Source organism: Anastrepha obliqua, chromosome 3 (assembly GCF_027943255.1).
Source record: "Anastrepha obliqua isolate idAnaObli1 chromosome 3, idAnaObli1_1.0, whole genome shotgun sequence".
Lineage (NCBI taxonomy): Eukaryota > Metazoa > Arthropoda > Insecta > Diptera > Tephritidae > Anastrepha > Anastrepha obliqua.
In genome coordinates, this window is record NC_072894.1 from 86,073,138 (window position 1) to 86,095,242 (window position 22,105).

Here is a 22,105-nt window from a genome sequence, read left to right on the forward strand (position 1 = left end):
TCACATTCAGCATAGATTTATTAATTATTTTGGGTGCATCATAAAAGCTTTTCCCAATATTTACAGATATACATCAAACGAATATCAAAAACTCCTCAGAGTTGTTTAAGAAAACGTTTTACTGCATTTACGGAGATTTGTGTTTCTATACATATTTTAGTAATTTATTTTTTATAAGAAGAATTTAATTGAATAGATTCAGTAGATAGTCCAACATAACGAAAAGTCGATTCCACGCAATACCTGTTTAGCACCTGGCCTAATTTAAAAAACTGAAAAATATTTGAGGATAATAATGGGAATTTGTATCTGGAATAGGAACGAATCCATGTCGCGAACGAATTGTAGTAAATAAAAAAGTTTCGATTGCAAGGTTTTTAGTTTTAGTCGCGTAGTTTCATAATTTTTATCTTCGTATGAAGTTTTACTATCCACTAGTTGAGCCCGTTATACGCCTTTGGAATGAATTATGTTATTTATTTAAATATTATAACTTTTGAATAACTAAACGGACATGATTTAAAAAAAATTGGCGGAATAGGTTCGATACAACATTTTTTCAATAATGATGTAGAGAACGACACATTTAATGAAAAATTATAAATTTAAAGCAGCCATTTTTAACTTTCTGAGCTTTCTTTAAATTTTATTGTTGATTTAATTTACTGATATAACCTTAAATAAAAATAGGAAAAAAATCGGACCGTTGAACGAGCATTTAAAATAATCTTTAAATTCTCAAAAACGGTTCAGTTTTAGAAATAATGTCATATATGTAACAAAATTAATCAGAAATTACCAAAATAATAATATCCTTAAGTATTTATTACGCCTTTTTTGGTAAGGCTATATACATATTATTTGGCCATATCTTATTCCCTCTTCAATACAGGAATCCTCATAGGACCTTCAGGAGAGGACTAACAATTTCTCCTTAAGGGAGGAAACCGGTTTAGGAGCCCAAAATTTTGGTGTTCTTCGTGAATTTTTGAACTAGGAAGGAATAATCCGAAATTGTTTAAACTTTTCCTCATATTTTTAATTACACTTTAAAATTATTTCAAGCCATTTCCGCCGGCAAAAAGTGGCGTTAGAGCGTCTTGTCCATGGACGATTGCCTTCCCAATATCTTTCTGGTGAGCATTCCTGAAGTTGCAATTTAACTCCGTAATCAACAACAATTTTTTTTTCGTTAACAACATGTTTCCTAAGAATATTGCATATCTGTGAGGCGCTTGAACACAATGTAATTTTTTCATACCATATTTTTTCATCTATTTTGCTTTAAAAAAAAACATTTTTAATGATAACATTATCCCAGAATTAGGTTCATATGAATTAGGATTGAATGAAGAATGCTCCAAAAAAAATTTATAACGATTGGTCGATAACTTTTTGAGCTAGAGTGCCCACCAGTTGAAAAAAGTGGTTTCGAGAAAAACGTCGTTCTAACTAACGCGCCCTACGGTGCGGAACCGACGGGCAGTCACTGAAGTGCTCATAGAATCGGGAACAATGCGAATTTCGCTTTAAAATTTTTGCCACATATTCTTGAGTAGTTATACTAACAATTTATGCAATAAAAAAAGACGATTTTTGATAAGTCTAAACTGGTTACCCCCCTTAATGCTTTATCTGTAAATAAGTACCATGTGCTTGGATTTTAAACTTTTTTCATTGGAGAAATGTTTTGATAGTTAATTGATAGCATCGGCATCCAGCTGACAGTTGTTAAAGGAGAACTGCACAAATTATTTCTCAGGAAAGCGTAGAAAAGATGGAGCTCCACTTCTTCATGTGCTATTTCGAAAACCCTTTCGCCCCAGTACAATATGCGGAAGACTCAGAAAGTCTTTTGGACTCCTCACCATTCAATTTCCAATCTCATAGCTGTGTTTATCAGTCACTGGACTATCTGCAGGAGCTAGAGCGGTGGAAAAGTTAAAGTTACCATTTAACCCCCCATTGCAGAAGCTGTGGGGATCTTTCAGAGAAGGAGACTGTTGAGCACTTTCTCTGTAAATGTCTGGGTTTGGCAGCTAGACGATTAAGATCGCTGGGTGCTCCTTTCTTCGACAGCCTGGGGGAGTGCGCCAACCCAGCTTCCATCAATCTTCTCCATCATATCAACAGTTCTGGCTAGCTGTAGATATCTGCCTGTTGAAGGTCTCATAATGGTATCAAAACCATTTCACCTACCTATCTACCTAATCTTAATTAATAGGGACAATCCATTGTCGTTTGAAGTAATCCATTAGTCGATCCATTTTATCGGAATAAATGATAATTGGAAGAAGCAACATACCGCGGGTAAGTAAGACCTCCCATTTAAGTGTTTCTAAGTATGTCTTCGATTGTTTTGCGACAAAAGAATGCGCTTTATCATGCTAAAATAAAACTTTGTTTTGTTTCTTCTGATGCTGCGGCTGATTTTGCCTCAGTACTAGGCTCAAATGCATTAATTGCACTCGGTTTCAATACCTCATATTACTCGTACGTCATACTGAGTTCATCCCACCAAATACAGACTTTGGCGCCGTGAACATTCGATTTGGCCGTCGACGCGGAAGCCTCTAGAAACCATTTCGACTTTTGTCTTTGAAGCAACTCCCTGCCTCAACTTGTATAGTGCGCAATGCCCTTGCGTCTGACTCATTCCCAAGTCTTAAAGACATTTCAAAAGAAATGCATTTGACGAGAGTCTTCACCAGGTAGTGTGCTTCAAATTCTGGTTAAGTGTTAATCACGAACAAACCCACTTGGCTACGGGGATTTATTATATATACTTGGAACCCGGAAATAGTGGTACGGGGCTGCATCTGAAAAATATGCCTGATGAGGCACGAATTCATCCATTCATTAGATATTGTCATTGCGACTACAAGCGTTATTCTGGAGAGAACTTTTTTTTACTTTGTTCCGTCATTTTTTCTTCAAATCGGCATCGATACAATCCAAAATCTCTGTTTCTCAGATAGGCGCGGGGCTAAAATAAAACGAAACTTTCCTTGTGCTACTGGTGGTTTCATTAACAATTTGGTTTCGAAGTAATAGTTACTAGTCTAGAACCTCTATCCTCGTGATGGAGCTGCCATCTTTGGTATAGCTTGCGAAGAATAGCATTTCCAAGAGACAACCACTCGCTACGAGATAGACGCTGTTTGATCCGCTCATCACGTGAAGGCAGACGCTGCGATGAAGAATCAGGGCAGAATGTTTATTTGATGGTGGCATTTGTTCGCCTTACCAGTAGAAATTATTAGGTGTTGTGGGTTTTTTGAGGGACGGCCATACCACAAAGCAAGATAGCCCACACCTACTATTCCTACCCGCTGCTTGTCCGGGCCTGCTTATTCGTAAATAAATACTTAATCACAGCTACACTTCATATCTAAAGGCCGTAGCAAACTGTGACCCGTCCGGCAGCTTACAGCTCTGCTTCCGCGGAACTCACAATTAATTATCATTCGAACCACTGGTGGTCTGAAATTTATGACGTTTCATCTGACAAATCGGAATACGAGTTGCAGTATAACCGGACTTAACAAATCATTAGTTTTTGAACCACACAAGGTTGTATTATTAAATTTGAAAATACTTAAGTTCTATAACGTGTTCCTTCACAACAAGCTCTTCTCAATATGCATCGGTGCACTTTACTAAATAAAAATCTATTGTAATCGGGTTTTTGCTACTACTTTAATTGAACCAATGCACACAATGGTTTCACAATCGCGAAATATCTATGTATTTCCATAAGTCCCCAAAAGTCTCAATACAAAATTAGCTGCAGACAAAAACAAAGCGACTGCACTACCACTAAATCGGCAATGAATTCAACGCCAAGTCACGTGCTTTTATAAATCAGTACATATCAGAAACAAAGGTGTCCAAATGAATAAGTAGTTACCTTTCCCACTCTAAAGAAAGTAAAAAATTATACGAGTCTACTCGTTTAATATAAAAACGATAAACGCATAATGATAAAAACATACAAAGCACACGCTTCTCCGCGGCTGGTTGGCATGAAGATAGTGGTTGAGCATTTATTGCACGTTGCTTTGTTAGTTTTTGTTGCTCCGTTGTCATGTCGTAATGAATGCATTCAAGTGTAGCATTGAGTTGCGGTTGTGGTTGTGTCACAGAAATAAATATAATTTTTATTATCTTTTTTCCATTTCTTGCTACTCTTTGCATTACATACCTTACATGAAATCGTTAGTGTTACTGTTGTTTCAATTGTTGATTCAATGATTGCCTCAAATTCACTTGTTTGTCCGAATTTTTCTCTTGTCGTTTTCTTATTTTTTTATAGCATTGATGTGGCTTTCAACAACCATATAAAATAAGTTTATTAAGATTTGAATTGCTTTATTATCACTTCTATTTTGTTATTGTTGTTATTACTGGTGACCACCAGCACACAATGACCGTGCGAGCATGCGCAACTAAGCATAAACACAGAATAGCTAATTCGGTCGAGCAGACGGAGCACAAGACAAGGCAAGCAGAGACCATCATTCGCCCAGCCACAAGAAGAAGTGAGGGTGAATATTTAATAGAAACTTATCACTACTCATGGAACCCAATTTAAAAGTTTTACTGATTTAAGCAATCCATTTGATATATGTACGGTGGACAGGTTGAATGTAGGTTTCTCGACGGGTAGCAAAAATTTTTTTCATATTGCGGCAATCGTCAGCGATGTAAATTTAACGTATTGCACTATGCCGTAAATGGTAGTAATTTATTCTATAAGCTGCTATACGAAATGTTACAACTTAAAGCTTTCAAAATAGGCATTTATTTAAGTAATGGTACATTCTGCCAACGGAGAATTAGGAGTTAAACGCTAAATTAAAATATTTACTAAAGGTAAAAGTTTATTTCAATAACTATTGCAAATTATTTTCTCTAAATTTTACCCGTTATGACGCATACACTTCTGGAATATGGTTTCCGTACTCCATGCCACTCGCTGGAGAAGTGATGTCGGAATGCCATTAACCTTGCTGACGACTTATCAGTTTGTTGATTATTGACATCAAATAATCGTTTAGCAAATTGCAATATACACCAAATCGTCGCTTTCAAACTGTGAAAAGGCAGCTGATGTTTTGATAAAGGGTTTTGTTTTCACTACTGTCTTTCGATTTTCGGTCTTTCGCCGAGATCGAACCTGCGTTCTCTCTAAATTCCGAATGATAGTCACGCACCATTCAGCTACGACGGCCGCCAGTTATATGTACGTTTATCTAAATAAGTGCGATCAGCGATTGATGGCCCAGGCCTTTGCAAATTATACTCTCACAGGAGTAAGACTGGTTAAACCCTATTTTTTCTCCATATTTTCTTTTGCACATTTTTTTCCAGCATATCTACTGTTTACGAAATAAGAGCTACTAAAATTGATTAATCCAAAACTGCTTATCTCTTTAAGTACTCGTACATATGTATGTACATATTTACATTCGTTGAGTGTCTCAATTTTACACTTATGAATTTGAAAGCGCTGCACTACTCCACTGAGCCACTCAACCGGAAAGAAATTGGTGATGCTTTCCATTTCAATTCAAAAGGGCTATTCGAGACATGTTCTTCGACTTCGATGTAACTCAAATATGTTGCTCTGTGGTCAAAATAATGAGACACGTATTTTTTTGTTCGCCCGAAAAAATTTTTTTTCAAGATTTATCGGCAATTTTGTTTTTCAGCTCAAAATCGATTTTTTTTAATTTTATAAGAAAATTTTTTTTTAATTGCTCATAACTTAGTCAAAAACGAACCGATTTTAATCATACTGTGTTCAAAATGATCGTCATTACTTGCAAAAGCGACTTCATGTACAAATAATAGCAAAAAAGTAGCTGAAAATTTATTATTTTGCAAAAAACATGTTTACATTGATATATTTCGTACTATGTTCGCCGTCCAGCGGATATGACCGTTTACGTCCGTTTTATAAAAATAACAATCATCTGGTTTATGATAAGGCTGATGATGCCACATCATCGGAGAATATTGAGAAATTCGACTTTTCTGGCAACGTTTTGATTTATATCTCTTGAATTTCAATGAAACAAACAATACAACTTTGACGTTTTAATAAGGTTATATTAAAATAATAAACTTATTTTGTTAATCAATGTACAGTGTGAACTTTGGTACATTTGGGAGCTTTTTCATATTTCTATTGAAAAAAAAAGTGTGATAAATATGTCAGATATTTTCGTAAGTTTTAACCAGTTCTACAGTACATATATACAGTACATATATACTCCAATAAATATTACGTATCTATAATAACGCATCAAAACACGTCTTTATTCCCATTTAGCGTCAGTTATACCTACATACCAAATTAGTAAAAAAACAAAATAAAATCTTAAAACTCCCACAACTCTATTAATTTTAATTCAATTACAGTCAAATATAGCTCATTCGACGCACAATTAAATTTACTATAACAGTAGTGTACTAAAAAAAATCCTCAATATCGGATAATATCGTAAAAATTATGTCAAAGTTGAAAAAATAGAGAAAAAATAAAAAAAATTTCAAATACTTCCGTCTACAGTCTCGTCAGTTGTCATTTCAGAAAAATTGTCAACACACTATCAAAAAGGCTTGTTTTTGTTCTTTCGAACTAAAAAAAACAAATTCGAAATCAGATGGAAATTGGCGAAGCTAGGAGTGATTCTTCACATCAACCTACTGAAAAACGGTTTTATGGCCATAAAACGAGATTTTGGGGGTGTATTGGAAATTTCTCCTATACCATTTTTCTTAGTTTTACTATACCTACAAGTTGTACTAGGTCTCCATAAAAGTATAAAATCACTATCGCACAGTGTAATCATCTTATTAGCCCGGGAATGTACTTCGATGGAATTTAGGGTTCTGTAGTTTGGAAGGTGGAACCGCCCAGGCATCGATGCATAATCGGGACAAACATCTGGATAAACATAGCATCTTACTAGAAGAGGAAATAAAACTTAAAAAAATAGGGCAATTAATAACATTTTTTGAGGATTTTTTTCTAAGAGAAATGCTCTGAATCCATGGTGGAGACCCAATATATCTTTTATGTTTCACAGTAATAATAATATTAACATATTTTTGGGCAGAAATGAAACTTTTTTTCAATATATTGTACCAATTTCTGCCTAACTTTTATCTTCACTTCTCAATATTTATTATTGCATAGTTTTGAATTTGAATTGAAAGTTTTGTTGCATTAGCATAGGCATATAAAAAATCCCTTAAACGCTTACAGCCTTTGATAAGTGTTTGGCTCAGCTTCTCTTCCAATGTGAAGTGTGCATCTTGATGGTGCCCAACAAATGAGGAGCCGGCATTTTTATGTTGCCTCCGAACGGCAAATAATTTTTTTATGAGAAGATTTTCCATGACAGAGGTGCATATACATATTCAGAGGATTGCCATGGCTTACCGGGAGTTGACCGCTGTTTCCGGTCCACATGTTCTCAGTGGGTTTCGAAGCTGGATACTACCGAATGGAAGTCACTCACAGGCCGTTGAGTTACGATCAAAAGAATTATGTGATGATTCTTGTAAGGCTACCATTACTTGCTATATGCTTAGGAATGTTGCCTGGCGTAAGTAAAATTTTTTGATGAAGTGTGTATTTACTTACTACAAAACCACACCAGTTTCATACTCATATACGAGTATTCTGCACAGGTTTTAATACCGTCAAGCCATACTAAATGTAACATCTTTAACGTCTCGTAAACATTGAATTTTGCTGAGTGATTTGATTTTCAATTTTCAAGTTTACCTAAATACATACTTTTACTGTGATTGTGTCCAAACGGCATTTAAATTCACTGTTGCAGCAAACGCATTACCATAAGTTGCATAAAAATATGCTATGCAAGTACAATACGCCACCAACACCAACAATAATATTTAGCTCAGGGTTATCATAAATTTGATCGAATACTTGGACTGGAATTGAGGTCAAAATTAAAAAGTCTGCATTGTGCAAGAGTATACTCTTTGGAAGCAAAGTGAAGAGCGCAAATGAATATATTCGAATAAATGAAGAGAAAGTCGTTGGAGCAAAGAGGGAGATAAAGAACGCTTTTAGCTTACTAAAATTTTATTTAGGTTTTAAGGTTACAAAAAGCATTGATTTAAGAAATATAATGGAGTTGTGGGTGCGTAAGAAGTGTTGTGCAATTTTGTGAGGGGAATTTTCATTATATTTGACACAGACTTGTGCTCACATAACTAAGGCACTTTATCGTTGTAGTATATTTGCAATATTTTTATTACTAAATTTTTACAGATAATTTTTTATAAAAGTATATTTAATTGCACAACGGAAACGTTATAAATCAAAGTTTCTAACGAAATTCACGAAAATTTAGCAAATTTAAAAAATATTGCCATAAAAATTTTCAACTTTTTAATCAGAATTTTTAGAAAGTTAAAAGTTTTTAGAAGTTTTCTAAAAATTCCGATTATGCAGTCTTATACCCCATTGCTGTGTAGTACATACATTGAGAAGTCTTTAAATATCCAAACAAATTTTCAGAAATCAATAAGCTATTTAGCGACCTCAAACTTGCGTTCTATAGGGTTTTTCAATAAGGGCGGGTAGATGTTGAAATGGAATAAAATGGCGTTTACTGTGTGGCACGTAGCGCCGTTCTGCTGGAACCACATGTCGTCTAGGTCCATATGGTTCAATATGGCCCATAAGAAATTGGAAGGGCCACTACGTCTACCGAAAAATGGCCGCAATGCGCGCAACGTTTGCGTTAATGAACACTCATTTTGATAATAAAGTTTTATCATTTGAACGTGCTGTTCAATCGTGTAACTTGCCATGATGATTTAGCATAAACAACTGAATAATAAACAAAAGATTTGACAGATGTCACCAAAACAAAATGGCTGCCACAGGGCGCCAAAATCGACCCGCGCCAATTAAAAAACCCTTTATAATACTAAAATTTAATGAGCTATACTGTGAGATTCTTATTAAAATTTGGAAATTTTCACGGTTGCTTTTTGAAATTTTTAATTTCTTATGTATTTTGTACAAAGTACGAAACTTTGATGTACAAAGTTTTTACTACACAATGAACTTTATTTAAAAAATTAAGGAAAAAATTTACCATGAAAAATATTGAAGTGACTTACTTATGTGAGCGCAATTGTACGAGCCCTAACCATTATTAATTCGTGCCTTACATTTTCTTCTTATACACAACCCGTTGCAAAATTATAAGCACAGCGCTATTGTTTTTATAAGAATATAGTTGATATTACTACAAAAATCTTGTGACTCAGAGTTCAAAACTTTGTACGCAATTTTCAAATTTTTTTCAAAATTTCATCAAATTTTTAACTTTTCATCCAGAATTTTTAGAATATTTTTGGGTAAGTAGCTTCTCATATAACGAATTCTCGTCATTCCAGTGCATATTTCTGTATCCAAACTCTCCAAGTAAGGCCTCCGGAAACTCTGGATACACTTTTAGTTTATTTCAATCTGAAAAACGGATACATCCCTTATATTACAATGAAATTAGTTACCAAAATTCAGTTAAAAATTAATGAAAATGATATACGAACATTCAAGATTACGATTTTAGAACACCAAATTTATGGAATATATAAAAGAATCCCAGATTGTATCCATAAATTATGTTACCATTGTTCCGTATGCACACTTTTTCACAAATATGCCTCGTCTCATATCAGTTCATATATTAGTATCGGGTCTTTTTTAAAAGCTTGAGAACTTAAAATTTTAAGCCATATTTTAGTAATGAATGTTTTTTATTATAATCTGAAAGACGCTGCCATGAGATTTATTTTTTTAATATATCCGACAAATGTCCACCGTGGCTGGTTTCTCCAATAAATCTGGCGTCAATGGGGACCTGAATATTGCAATAAATCGAATGCTAAGCGCGTTGTATGGCAGAATGCCCCTCCTTGGTGTCGTCAACGTTTAAGTAATTAATTTTTAGAAATAGTTCAATTCAGTCAGAATGGCTTCATAGCGCTCGCTATTCACCGTAACTGCAGCTTCTTCTTCGTTTCGAATGAAATAAGGACCGATGATGCCGCCAATGCTCTATGAACGTCGCGAAAACATTTTTTTTTTTTTTTCAAAGTAAATTTCCGCAACTTCGAATGTTAACACAGTTTGCCATTCTCAGCTGTCAAACCATGGTTATCATGCAGTAAAAAAACACCCGTTACAAGGTGGCGGAGAACTATTTAATTCAAAATTTGATTTTTGAATAACTTTTTTACTAAATAAAAACATGATTTTGAGTGATGAAAATCTTTATTTTGACCCTTACGCGCTCCATAGGTTGACGGTTTGTATACCGCAGCTGTTTAATACACAAGTGTCAAATAAGATTGGCATACATACAACGCCATTTGCAGAAATTGTAGTATTCCGCTAGAGTGATTCATTTTGCGCCATATTGTAAATGAAATAATATTGAATGAAATGCAAGTCAACTTAAAATAATAATTTGTTTATTTGCTTAGAAAATCCAAAGTTCTTTAATTATTTTAAATTTTACTGGAGGAATTCACAATTAAATGCAAATGGCCTTTGGCGTCACTGCATTTGCAAATTATGAGGGCAAGGCGATTTATAAATTTGATTGTTCTATTACCATTATTATTTGTATTATTATTATTATTTGCTATCGCGCCGGCTGGGGGCGTGAAGTGTCGATACAAATAAATTCCATTGGGGTCGTTTTGTATTGACTTTATCTGCGGCCAAGTGGACAAGTCGTCAGATGTCGTGAATACGGCATGCAGGCTTCGTCTCCATATTCCTTTCGGCCGTCCTCTTCGGCGACAGCCTTACGGATTCCAGTCTAGTTCTACGTTCTGCAGATGTCAGTCTTAGGTTTACGGACTGTATGGCCTATCCCTTTCCACTTTCGTTCGCGTATTTCAATCTCAACCGGACTTTGTTTGCTTCGAACAAAAAGCTCGTTATTAGAAATCCAGCTATCTAGTCACCATATGCGCATATATTATACATATGTAGCTCTTAAACATTGGTTTATCAAAGTTTGGAGCCTTTTTGTTGTTTTCGCAGCTATACAGCAGTGATACCAATTTGAAAATGCACTTCATGACGAACTGCGCTAAGAAATGACTTGGTAATTCCACCATTAACCGAATTGCTCCACCTAATTGTGGTGTACCATCTCCAAAATGCAACATGTTTTTAAGACACTCTTTGTTAAAGTGGATTTTCGTTAATAAGCAGAGACTTTTAATAAAAAGTTTCTATTCTATGTTGTTTTTATTTTAGTAGTTAACTATTTTTGTTGTAGCCGTATACTATTGGATCTTTACCCATGCTTCATACTCGAGAAGTATACCGAACTTAATTCTTCTTTTAGACTCAACATAAAACTGCAGATCTTTCAGTTGAAAATCGAATTTCTTTCTTTGGAAAATTATTACTATCTTACATAATACTAAGTTTCATCACTCATAATATAATTAAAGTACGATGAGTCCAGATGGGTTTACACCCTTTTTGTACTTATATAAACATCAAGCTTCCGGTTCCACTTTATTAAGAGACATGCCCTTAGTCTCTTTAATGAAGAGTGCTATGTAAATTAGCCCAAGAAAGCACGTGACGGCAAACAGCCACATTGGCGCAGATAGGCCGAATGCAGCCAAAGATATTGGAAACATTTTCATCAAAACAAATCCAATTATGTTAAATATTACCAAACAAATGGCTGCCGCCTTTGCTCGTATCTGTTTAAAGAAATTGGCAGTAATTAATATGAAAATCTTAAAAAATAAAATTTTCAGCAAAGAATTTGCTTACCTTTGCTGGCATTAGTTCTACCAGTAAGACAAATGGTATTGGTATGAGACCCGAATTGGCCACAAACATAATGAAACAAGCATTCACTAGCGGCAGCCATGAACGGACTGCTGATACATCAACAGTAGTGTTTTGGAGCAGATAACCGTACAATCCAAATGTCGCCATGCCTATACTTGTAGCTGCGCATGAAAACATCATTAATGGCCTGCGACCAAATCTATCGACCAAAAATGTCGCCGTATATACACCAGTAACCTGTACCAAGCCTACTATGATGGTATTAGTGTCCGGATGCATTTCGGTGCGGGCTTGTACGAAAACACTGGACGTGTAATAGAGTATACCGTAGGCACCGCAGAAAACGTTGAGTAGCATTAGCACGAAACCGTTGCCAAAGGCAATGACAGCCTCTCGATTACCTTTGGTATTAAAAAAATGTAAAAACTATGTTTTTATGTGGCCATCAGAAATGACAGTACTTACAAAAATCACGCCATGTGACAGTGTTCATATTATTCTTATTACTTGTTACGGCATTCTTCAAGTCATTGAATACAATTTCAAATTGTTGAGAGTTCTCTTTTGTGGTCGGTTGGAAATTGCGGTAGAATTTGAGGGATTCCTTAGCGCGTGCGTACGAACCACGTTGCAGCAAGTACATTGGGGTTTCTGGGAAGAATAGTTGAAACACCATGTAAATGATGGGTATAGCTACACCCGGTATGGGTATATAATGATATGGCACACGCGACGTTATTATGTAACCAATAAATATTCCACTGTACAGGGTTAGAGAGAAGAACGATGTTAAACGACCGCGTATTCTGAAAAATTCAAAGAACGTATATGAGTTATTGTAAAATAAATGCGGGCAGGGTGGACCAAATACAAGTTAATTGTGGAAGCATATTTTTCTTAGACATTAACAGTTTTTACCTGCTTTAAATTTTGATTGTCAAACTTGCCTCTGTAGAACGCTAAGAATTGTGGCAGTCAATATGTATGAAATCAGATTCTGTGAATAGTGCGAATGTTTGCTCTTTAAAATAAAAGAACGGAGCGTGTTGCTTTTACACATGTTTTTTTATTAAAAAAAATGAAACAAAATAATTACCTTGAGAAGAGTGAGACAACTGAGAATTGTGAGGAGAACGGATTGTTACTTGAGCTTCGGGGTGAGCTCGTTTACGACTAGGTTTATTTGAACTTGAGAGCTCTTGGAGCTTCAACGCACAATGCCAGTGCAGTGCAGCCAGTTAGGTTTTATTAAATCTATTGAGCCTTGTGGCTTCATACTGCGGCAAGCACTCACAAAACTGTTTCAGAACTTTGAAATTTTCGCTTGAAAATTTATTAAAACTGAGATGCCTTACCAAGTTGCACGAAACATTGCTATCAAATAAACCTCAGTCTCTCAGCCATAATTTATATCAGATCATTTCAGCTCTTACACGCCAAAGTTAAGTTATCAATATCTGAATGGCACTTCTTCGTTTGCGCTTTTCCACTAAATTTGAAAATTATTAAAAACGCACTGCTTCGGAAATATATTTCCAATTGATAATTGATTATTTTCTGTTTCGCGTCTTCTTTTTCCCGTAGCTTAACTTTTTCATCATTACTATTTAACTTTTTTCTCGCATATTTGAAATGTACAGGCCTTAGAAACGAGATTTAGATATAAAATTGGAATATGTTGTTATCTTACTTATGCCCAGTGCTGAAATATAGCCGAAGGTTATTGTGTTGGGTTTTAATAAATATATATTAAATAAAATAATTAAATGACGTCATCACAACATTTCCCAACATGAGTTACATCACATATAGCACAATGTATGAAAATGACAAAGTAAGAAAACCTAAAAGTAGTCAAGTTTTACACTTTTTTTGGCTTTGAAGACTTTGTAGTTGTCTTGTCACAAGCAGTTGATTCGAACATTAGTATTAGACGTTTCAACGGCAATCGGTTCTACGTAACCGGAACAACCCGGATTTATATCCGGCCAAGGACTGTCACTTCAGTAGCATTCTCCGTCTGTGTATGAGAAATGTTTGTGCTACTACAACAACAGCAGCATTAGTATTGCTGAAAACGATTATGGTAATTATGAAAGCGATAAATTCTCCTATATTTTATAAAACACAAAAAAAAATTTATTGGGTAAGCAAATAAAGGGTTTTCCAATAACAGGTGTTATCTATCGCTATCGAGAGATGATTAACGATTTTTTATGGCCGGAATTGGATGGTATTGATCTGGACAACGTTTATTTTCAACAAGACGCCGCTACGTGCCACACAAGCAACGAAACTATTGATCTTTTACGGGAAAAGTTTCCGGACCGTGTTATCTTTCGAAGAGGTGATCACAATTGGCCACCGAGATCTTGGGATTTAACACCTTAAGACTTTTTTCTTTGGGGCCACGTGTAAGAGAAGGTCTACGCCAACAGCCCAGGGACGATTCAAGACCTCAAAGATGGAATTCGAGAGGCTATCGAGGACATAGGGCAGCCACTTTGCAATTCGGTTATGGAAAATTTCATGAAAAGGATATTGTCCTATAAGCGTGGTCGTAGTTGTTTTTTACCTGATGTTATTTTCCACTATCAGCGGCAGCCTTCCTCTTTATAATGAAATAAACATCCGGTCATTTATATTAAAAAATAGCATTTTTCTTTGTATATCAAAATAACACCTCTTATTGGAAAACCCTTTATTTCTTTAAAGAAGCTCCAATAACATTAAATCAATTAAAATTCAGTGAGATTATCCTGAAAATGCACCCAATACTTCTGTGTTTTAATTAAGAAATACACACACATACAAATGGACACATGCGCTTGATGAAATACGAGTATATACATACATATGAGTGTCTGTGGTAAACACATATTACATGTTTTCAATTTAACATTTCATAAGCCATTTGAGAGATGCAGCGATTCGCTCAGCAAATGAAATGATTATCAGAAAATGCAGCTTGCTGTACACTTAGAAGCAAGAAGAAAATTTAATACAAATTGCTGAAAAACTGAATTTTGGAACCACCCTTTATATATTGGAATCAAAATTTAACATTTAACACACATACTTAGGTTCTGCTATTTCACCAATGAAGATCGGTATAATGACATAAGTGCCGCCACCCGTTACACCAGCAAGAAAGCGACTCACATATAAGTATTCCACGGAGCTCGCAAAATAAATGAGTATCCAAGAAACCTGTTTAATAGAAACATTTTTTCAAATCGCAATAAGTAAAAGTAGCTCACAAAAGGTTTTCCATCTCAAATACTACTCACTATGTATGGTATGGCTAGAACATAATTGCTTGCTTTTCGCCCTATGAAATCGGCCAAAATGCCATAAACGATATTGCCGCACGCACCACCAAGTGAACTTAGTCCACCTATCCATGATCCTTCATTCACAGTAATGACAAAATCTAGCTCTGTTTCAGTAGGCGATTCCAACTTAGCTAATATCACTGAAAACCAGCCCAAGCCAAAGCCATGGCAAAATGTGATTATGGTAACTGCAAGCGGTAAAGCATTTTTTTTTTGTAAATTCATATAGTAATCTAGATAAGCAATGATGATGCTATTGAAATAAAAACATAAATGTGGCATTTGATTTAATTCATCAAAATAGAAATGTATAAATGTTGATAGATAAGTCACTTATTTGAATGTAGAATTGCATACTAAAACCCCGAAAGGTAAATATGCAGTTCGCAAACAAACTGTATGTACGAGTATTAGTACTATGCAAGTATGTACACAGAATTTTATTTGTGGTAAGCGGTAAGTAAGTGAAGTAAATAATTTTTTGTGTTTTTGAAATTATTATTTTTTAGATACTAATTTCTTGTTACAAAACTATTTTTATATTTCTTGAAACCACCAAATATGATCCTAATTTATAGTAATAGTGTTCTTTAAGATTAGAAAGTTCTTTAATAGTCCATACAACCTATAATTAGAACCTTGCTTTCCCAACGCGCATATTGTGCGTTGATTAACTCGCATTCGGTTGAATGTAGAAGAATTGTGTATTCTTTAATTTTTATCGCGTATTTCATTAGTGACAGTATCAATTGCTCTAGGTTATTAGAGCATAATTCTTTTAATGGTCTTCTTAATAACTCAGTTTGAATTAGATTTAATTAACCTACCACTAGATCGCTTTTTCAATTCAATAACTTATCAACAAAATATGATTTTTGGATATTTTGTTGCATAGCGATTTTCTGAAATGAAAGTTTTGTAAAGTCATTAGAAATTCCATTTAAAGTCACTTATTTTTATTATTAATTTTAATATCTATCTAAGCTGTTATCTTAGCGTGCAAGAATGGATTACTTCATTGACTTGGAATAAATAAATAAACTCCAAAAAATTTAGTAGATACGTAGGTTATTACTTGTATACGAGAGTAGGTCGTACCAACATATACGAAATTGTGCATGGATATTTTTTCTTTTTCATATATTCTTATTCAAACTTAATATGATACTATAGTAGTCGGCCGTTTGATGAAAGGACGGCATAACTGAACAAGCAAAATCTCGAGAAATTTGGCGTCAAAGTTTTCCGTTAGCTATGCCGCACTATAGCTCCTGCAACGCCTAATCACAAATATATTTTCTAAGCATTGAGTTATTTTTATATTCAAATTTTTTGTATAATTTTTTCGTTAAGAGCAATTTATACTTTAATACTTTCTTGAGCTTTTTGCGTTTATTTAACGAAAAAAGTGGAAATTGCATTTGAAGAAGCCATAATGAAATTGTTGAAATTTACTCCCAATGAAGTAATTTTCAGTCCTTAATTTTTGGAATGTTTTCCAAGCAACGTCATATGTAGCAAAACAGATTCAGATTTAAAATCGGTTAGATTACAGCAAAAGCTTCTGTGAAAATATATCTATTATGTTTTTTTTATAATTTCGGTGAAAGTCTTTAGTCTGAAAAGAGTTGCGACGTTTTCCGATGGTTTCAAATTTGATTAAGTATAAGCACACAAAAAAATCTGCATGCTGATATAGGCAGTTAACTACACATTCCTTAAAAGCTTAGAACTACTTATTTGTAACAGAGAAGCTTAATTTCAAGAAAAAGGTCATACGCTTCAATGTATTCAGCGCATGAAATTTGAAATAGAAAATAGAAATTTTTATATAGAAAATAGAGCAATTGAATCGGCCTTATCCATGTTGTAAGGGAAAAACAGCGATATAAAAAAACGTATTGCACTTATATTTGGGTGAAGGCTCCACACAAAGAGGGTCGCTTAAATTCTTAAAGCACTACGATCTACGGATGAAGAAGTTAAACGCATGAAGATGATTTTCTTTTAAACAATTTTTTTCCAATGCTTCTTATTCTGCTAAATTAACTACGGTTGATGAAGTGCTGAAATACAGATGTGGATTTCATTCCACAAACTTTATCTTCCGGTTTATGACTAAGCCTTCGGAGTTTATGCATTGGAAACAGCAATAAACACAACTGGTATTATATACCATCCTCTGTACACAACTTGTTGATTAATTTTACTATATTACTAATCGTACAATTTTTGGATGACGCAGAAGAGTCCCGCAACAAGTACTACAAAAAAATTAGACCACACCATGCACGAAAATACTCAAAGTCGATGCCAAACGAAGTGGTTTTCATGCTTTAGGCCCGTGTAAAATTAGTGAGTTGATTCAAAATTCTGTAGCGGCTGAAACTACGAACAAATGAAGATTTTCGTTAAACGAATTTTTATTATGCAATTTTTAATATACAATATCATATATTTTGTCAGTAATTTTTAGAAAATGCTAATTTTTTTAGAAGGATCGATTTGGGTGTAGTATTTAAAAATTGCGTTATACTCAAATACCTCAGCTTACTGTTTTTAATTCATTTGGGATTTTTTTTAGATAAGGGGCAACTCACCCTGGCATAATACTTTATATAAAAAAATGTGTTAATACCAATGGTAAAATATCTCCCTTTCCATTTCATCACATGTTATGTTTTCCACGGTTAAATATTGGTCTATATGTCTGTAACCAACAGCAACAAAAATTTAAAATGCATGCCTTAAATTTGACATGACCTGCACTATCTTCATATAAATTTCTTCAGCGTAAAAGAAAGATTTGTGGTAATATTTGCATACTTATCCAAAAAAAAAAGATTGTATATCCTAACTAAAAACTTAATTCTAAAACTAAGATATTTAAGCTATTGGAACGTTTACAAAATTCTGCAATTAAAATTTGATTGCCGATAAATTTGGGCAAATTATCCACGCAACCTTGAGAAGTCTGTTCAATATAAAGAGCAAGATCTGGCGGGATTCAGTTCTCATGACATAGGTACAGATCATTTTTGTTTTGACGCGGGCCAAGTAAAGCACGAAGCACTAGAAATTGAGGTCCGATGATGCTCAATTGACGAAGAAAACTCACCAGCTGAAAAAAGGTTAAAGGTCCGATGTCTGAGAGTAGCAGGGACTGATGAGAGTTAAAATCTTAGCATGAGATCAAAATGGTTTTTCAATTTCGTAATTTATTTTACATAATTTTATGGTATTAAATTAATTTCCTCAATTAAGTTGCAAGTCTAAACATAATATCAGATCTCTTATACAGGGTATTTATATCACCAAATCAATGTATTTAGCAGATTTCACTTCATCAATAATATATATTATTTTTCTTGAAAACATACTAAAAGGAGATACTGCACTTGATAATGGTTCCACTTTTCTGCAACCAACATGCATAGTAATCATTTCGAATCATTAGTAATAAAATTTTCTGAGGCCTCCCTTCTTCGTCATAGCTATTCTAGTACTGTACGCTTGGCGTTTGAGAGATACTTTTAAAACTAATGAATTAGCAAACACTTAAAATCTGGTGAATAATTCATAATCATAGCTTTTGTCTTTAGCTCGCTTCGCGTTTGAGAGATACTTTTAAAACTAATGAATTAGTAAACACTTAAAATCTGGTGAATAATTCATAATCATAGCTTTTGTCTTTAGCTCGCTTCGCGTTTGAGAGATACTTTTAAAACTAATGAATTAGTAAACACTTAAAATCTGGTGAATAATTCATAATCATAGCTTTTGTCTTTAGCTCGCTTCAGTCGACGCAACAATTTTCTTTTTTTCAAAATTAGAAATTAGCCATTACAATTTTTTTCAACACCTATTTTTTATAAATGTTATTTCCACTCCACTTAATCACTTTTTACGCTTATTATTGTGAGAAGATCTGTTTAAATATTTTGTATCAATCGGATCATCTTACTACACGCTGATGCCAGCAACTGTCTTCGGTATTCAAATTTAAATACACCCTCGATATTTTTACATAATCCTAGCATTTTTTTATATATTGGTGTATTTGGCAATGGAAATTATCCAACTGATTAAAATTCACTACCGGGAACCGACTTCAGAAGGACTTAACAACTTGAACAACGCTTTTTAAGAGACCTTACAAAGGACTGACGTGAAATATCTTTGCATCTTATTAAAGCTATGAGTATTTTCTTATCAATGTTTGTCTAATTGCTTATTGCACATTTGAAGTGATTTATGGGTCCTTAATTTATTTAGATAATTTTTCTATTGCATGTGTAAAAAACGTCAGACAAAGTCAAGAAAATCACTAAGATTACAGACTTTACTTACATTTACTAATATACTTGCATTCATTTCATACATTAATGTAAATCTAAATTTATGATGGGTAATTCCGAAATTGTACTACTACAGTTGAGGTATCTAAAGTAATGATGAGATATTCAAATGCCTAAACGGAGATGAGACAGCGAAATACTTTTTTAATTTTTTTAATTTAACTTTCTATAATTTCATCATGCTTACAGAATATGTGACAAATATACAAGGTGGCGCAAAATTAATCATCCAATTTTGTTTTTAAATAACTTGTTTCCTAAATAAAAAAGTGATTTTGAGATGAGAATCTTTATTTTGACCTTTAAGCACTCCATTGGTTGTCAATTTGTTTACTGCCACAAATGTCAAATATGCTTCATGACACCACTCCCAAAAAATATAAATAAATAATATGTACGCCTTATTTTTCCTACTCCTACTCCTACGCCTTATTTTTCCTACTCCTCCTTCTATTTGTGGCGTGCGCTTTGATGTTGTTCCACAAATGGAGGGACCTACAGTTTCAAGCCGACTCCGAACGGCAGATATTTTTATTATATATCGCACCCTAAATACAAAAGTGTCACAACTCAAAATGTCCCTTCTGCTCAAATATGAACGAGACGTTATCAATAAAACGGTCCGCGGATCACATATGGCAAAAATAAATTTTTGGTTTTTTGGTAGGACTGTTATAAGCTTACATGGCAAATTTCAGCGTGATATGTCACATAGTTTGTTTTCAGTGCTACTGTAAACAAGTCAAGCTCGAGTGTGGAAAATTTTGAGTTGTGACCCTTTTGTATTTAGGGTGCGATATATTTATATATAAATAAGTTAAATTATCAAATGAAAATTGGTTGTTAGTATCCTTTTATATATAATAATTGATATTGTACAACGCTTCTAAAAAATGTCTAAGAATGGTTAATTAAAAAATTGAAAAATTGCGCTGGAGAATATTTATAAGGAAATTTTTGCAGAAACCTCAGAGTGCCATATTTCCAAGAGGACTTTTTGGAGCCAAGTAGATTATTTGAAAGAGTACACAAACAAGAAAATCAGTAAGAGATTTCAGTTAACGCAGTGTCCAAAGGTATCGCAAAAGCAAAAGCCCTACCTCTGACTTTTTATTCTCAATCACCTCTTCGTATTCCCCCATCAAATGCAGAATAATTACTTACTCTTTTGCAATAAAGTATTTGGCTTTTTATTTTCATTTTATTTTGTATCCATTTCTGATCTTAATAATGCACTTAAAACCTTTTGCTACTAAACCACAATATTTACCGTATGTATACCTGAATACTTGATTGTATCAGTTTATTTTCTATTCTTCTTTAGCGCAGCCACCTATTCGTTAGTGTTAAAGAAATATTTGAAATGTTGTTAAGAAAACAAAACTCGACAATTTTAACTCCCAATTTTATGAACCTTACATTTAATGGCAGTCGAGTAAACGGCCCTTACAACTTTATCATTATTTCATCATTCAGCACTCATATCAAAATTTAAATTTAGATTTCAATTTACAGAGAAAATCAAGTAGTAAAACTTATAGATACAAGGTGGCGCAAAATTAATCACCCTAGCGGAATATTTATAAATTTTTCAAATAGCGTCCAGATCAATCATATACGACACTTGTGAACTAAACAGCTGCATTATACAAACAGACAAGCAATGGAGCGCGCGAAGATCAAAGTAAAGATTTCAATCACTCAAAATCATTTTCTGTTATTTAATAAAAAAAAAGTTATTCCAAAACGAAGTTGGATGTTTAATTTTGCGCCACCCTGTATAAGAAAAATCTTTTTCGGATGAATAAATGTACGGCTATCGTTATGTTATGCCTAACAAACGTCTATGTATGTGTAAATAAATATATCAGATTGCATGTAAAACGTCAGAAAATGCCAACTACAAGATTGCAAACTAACACATCCACTCTTAAATTGTCAAATACACGTAATAAAAAATTGTTGCAAAGCTGTCTACAACAGTCAGTCGTGCAATTTTCGCACAACAACCTCGCATTGCAAGGTGATTAAAGGCTGCTGACAGCTTTTGTGGCCGGCACTTAACTGGGAGAGAGTAGTAGAGCAGAAAAAAAGCGTGTAATTGCATTGTGTAAAATATCAATGCTTATATATATATGCGGCAATGTAATTTGCTTCACTTAACTTGCGACTCTCAACAATGAATGCGCGCTCGCTGCCGCTTTTGCTCTAATTGGTCGTCCCCACATTTAATATGTGGATGAACAGACGCTCTATTTTTTTTCTTGGCTCAAGCGGCATTTAAAAAATTAGTGCGAATATAGTTGAGTATTTAATTGCAGCGTAAAATATTTTTTGCAATATAAATTCTGCAACATTGGACATTTTACAGCTCACACTGTACAACTAGGCGTATACGTAACCATTTAATAAGGAAACTCTTTTATTCTCTTCGTTATTATTTTCAGTATGGCGTCTTTATGATTTTGCTGTTAATTGCTGAAATTGTAGCTGGCGGACTTGGGGCATTCTACAAAGAAAAGGTT

General features: G+C 34.1%; 2 protein-coding genes across 4 annotated transcripts in view; one reads left to right on the forward strand and one right to left on the reverse strand.

Moving 5' to 3' along the window:
- Nucleotides 1-22,105, forward strand: part of LOC129240121 (CD82 antigen) — a 137,131-nt gene that overhangs the window by 109,647 nt on the left and 5,379 nt on the right. For all 3 annotated transcript variants that reach the window (XM_054875647.1, XM_054875646.1, XM_054875648.1), the window contains one exon: nt 22,028-22,102. In XM_054875647.1, the coding sequence (XP_054731622.1) occupies nt 22,028-22,102 (75 nt within the window). The remainder of the gene's footprint in view (nt 1-22,027; nt 22,103-22,105) is intronic.
- Nucleotides 11,446-19,368, reverse strand: LOC129240120 (facilitated trehalose transporter Tret1-like). The gene is made up of 6 exons (XM_054875645.1): nt 19,187-19,368; nt 15,178-15,410; nt 14,967-15,097; nt 12,353-12,693; nt 11,867-12,288; nt 11,446-11,793 (listed from the first exon to the last, which is right to left on the reverse strand). Exons 1-6 carry the CDS (start codon nt 19,260-19,262, stop codon nt 11,581-11,583), a joined length of 1,416 nt encoding a protein of 471 aa, XP_054731620.1. The 5' UTR covers nt 19,263-19,368; the 3' UTR covers nt 11,446-11,580.

Bases quoted from the DNA above. Each gene is read 5' to 3' on its own strand.
- LOC129240120 (XM_054875645.1), bottom strand. From the start codon at position 19,262: ATGCTAGGATTATGTAAAAATATCGAGGGTGTATTTAAATTTGAATAC. The intron at 15,411-19,186 runs GTAAGATGATCC...TACCGCTTGCAG, and splicing joins GTTGCTGGCATCAGCGTGTA to TTACCATAATCACATTTTGC. The intron at 12,694-14,966 runs GTATGTGTGTTA...TGAATTTTTCAG, and splicing joins GGTGAAATAGCAGAACCTAA to AATACGCGGTCGTTTAACAT.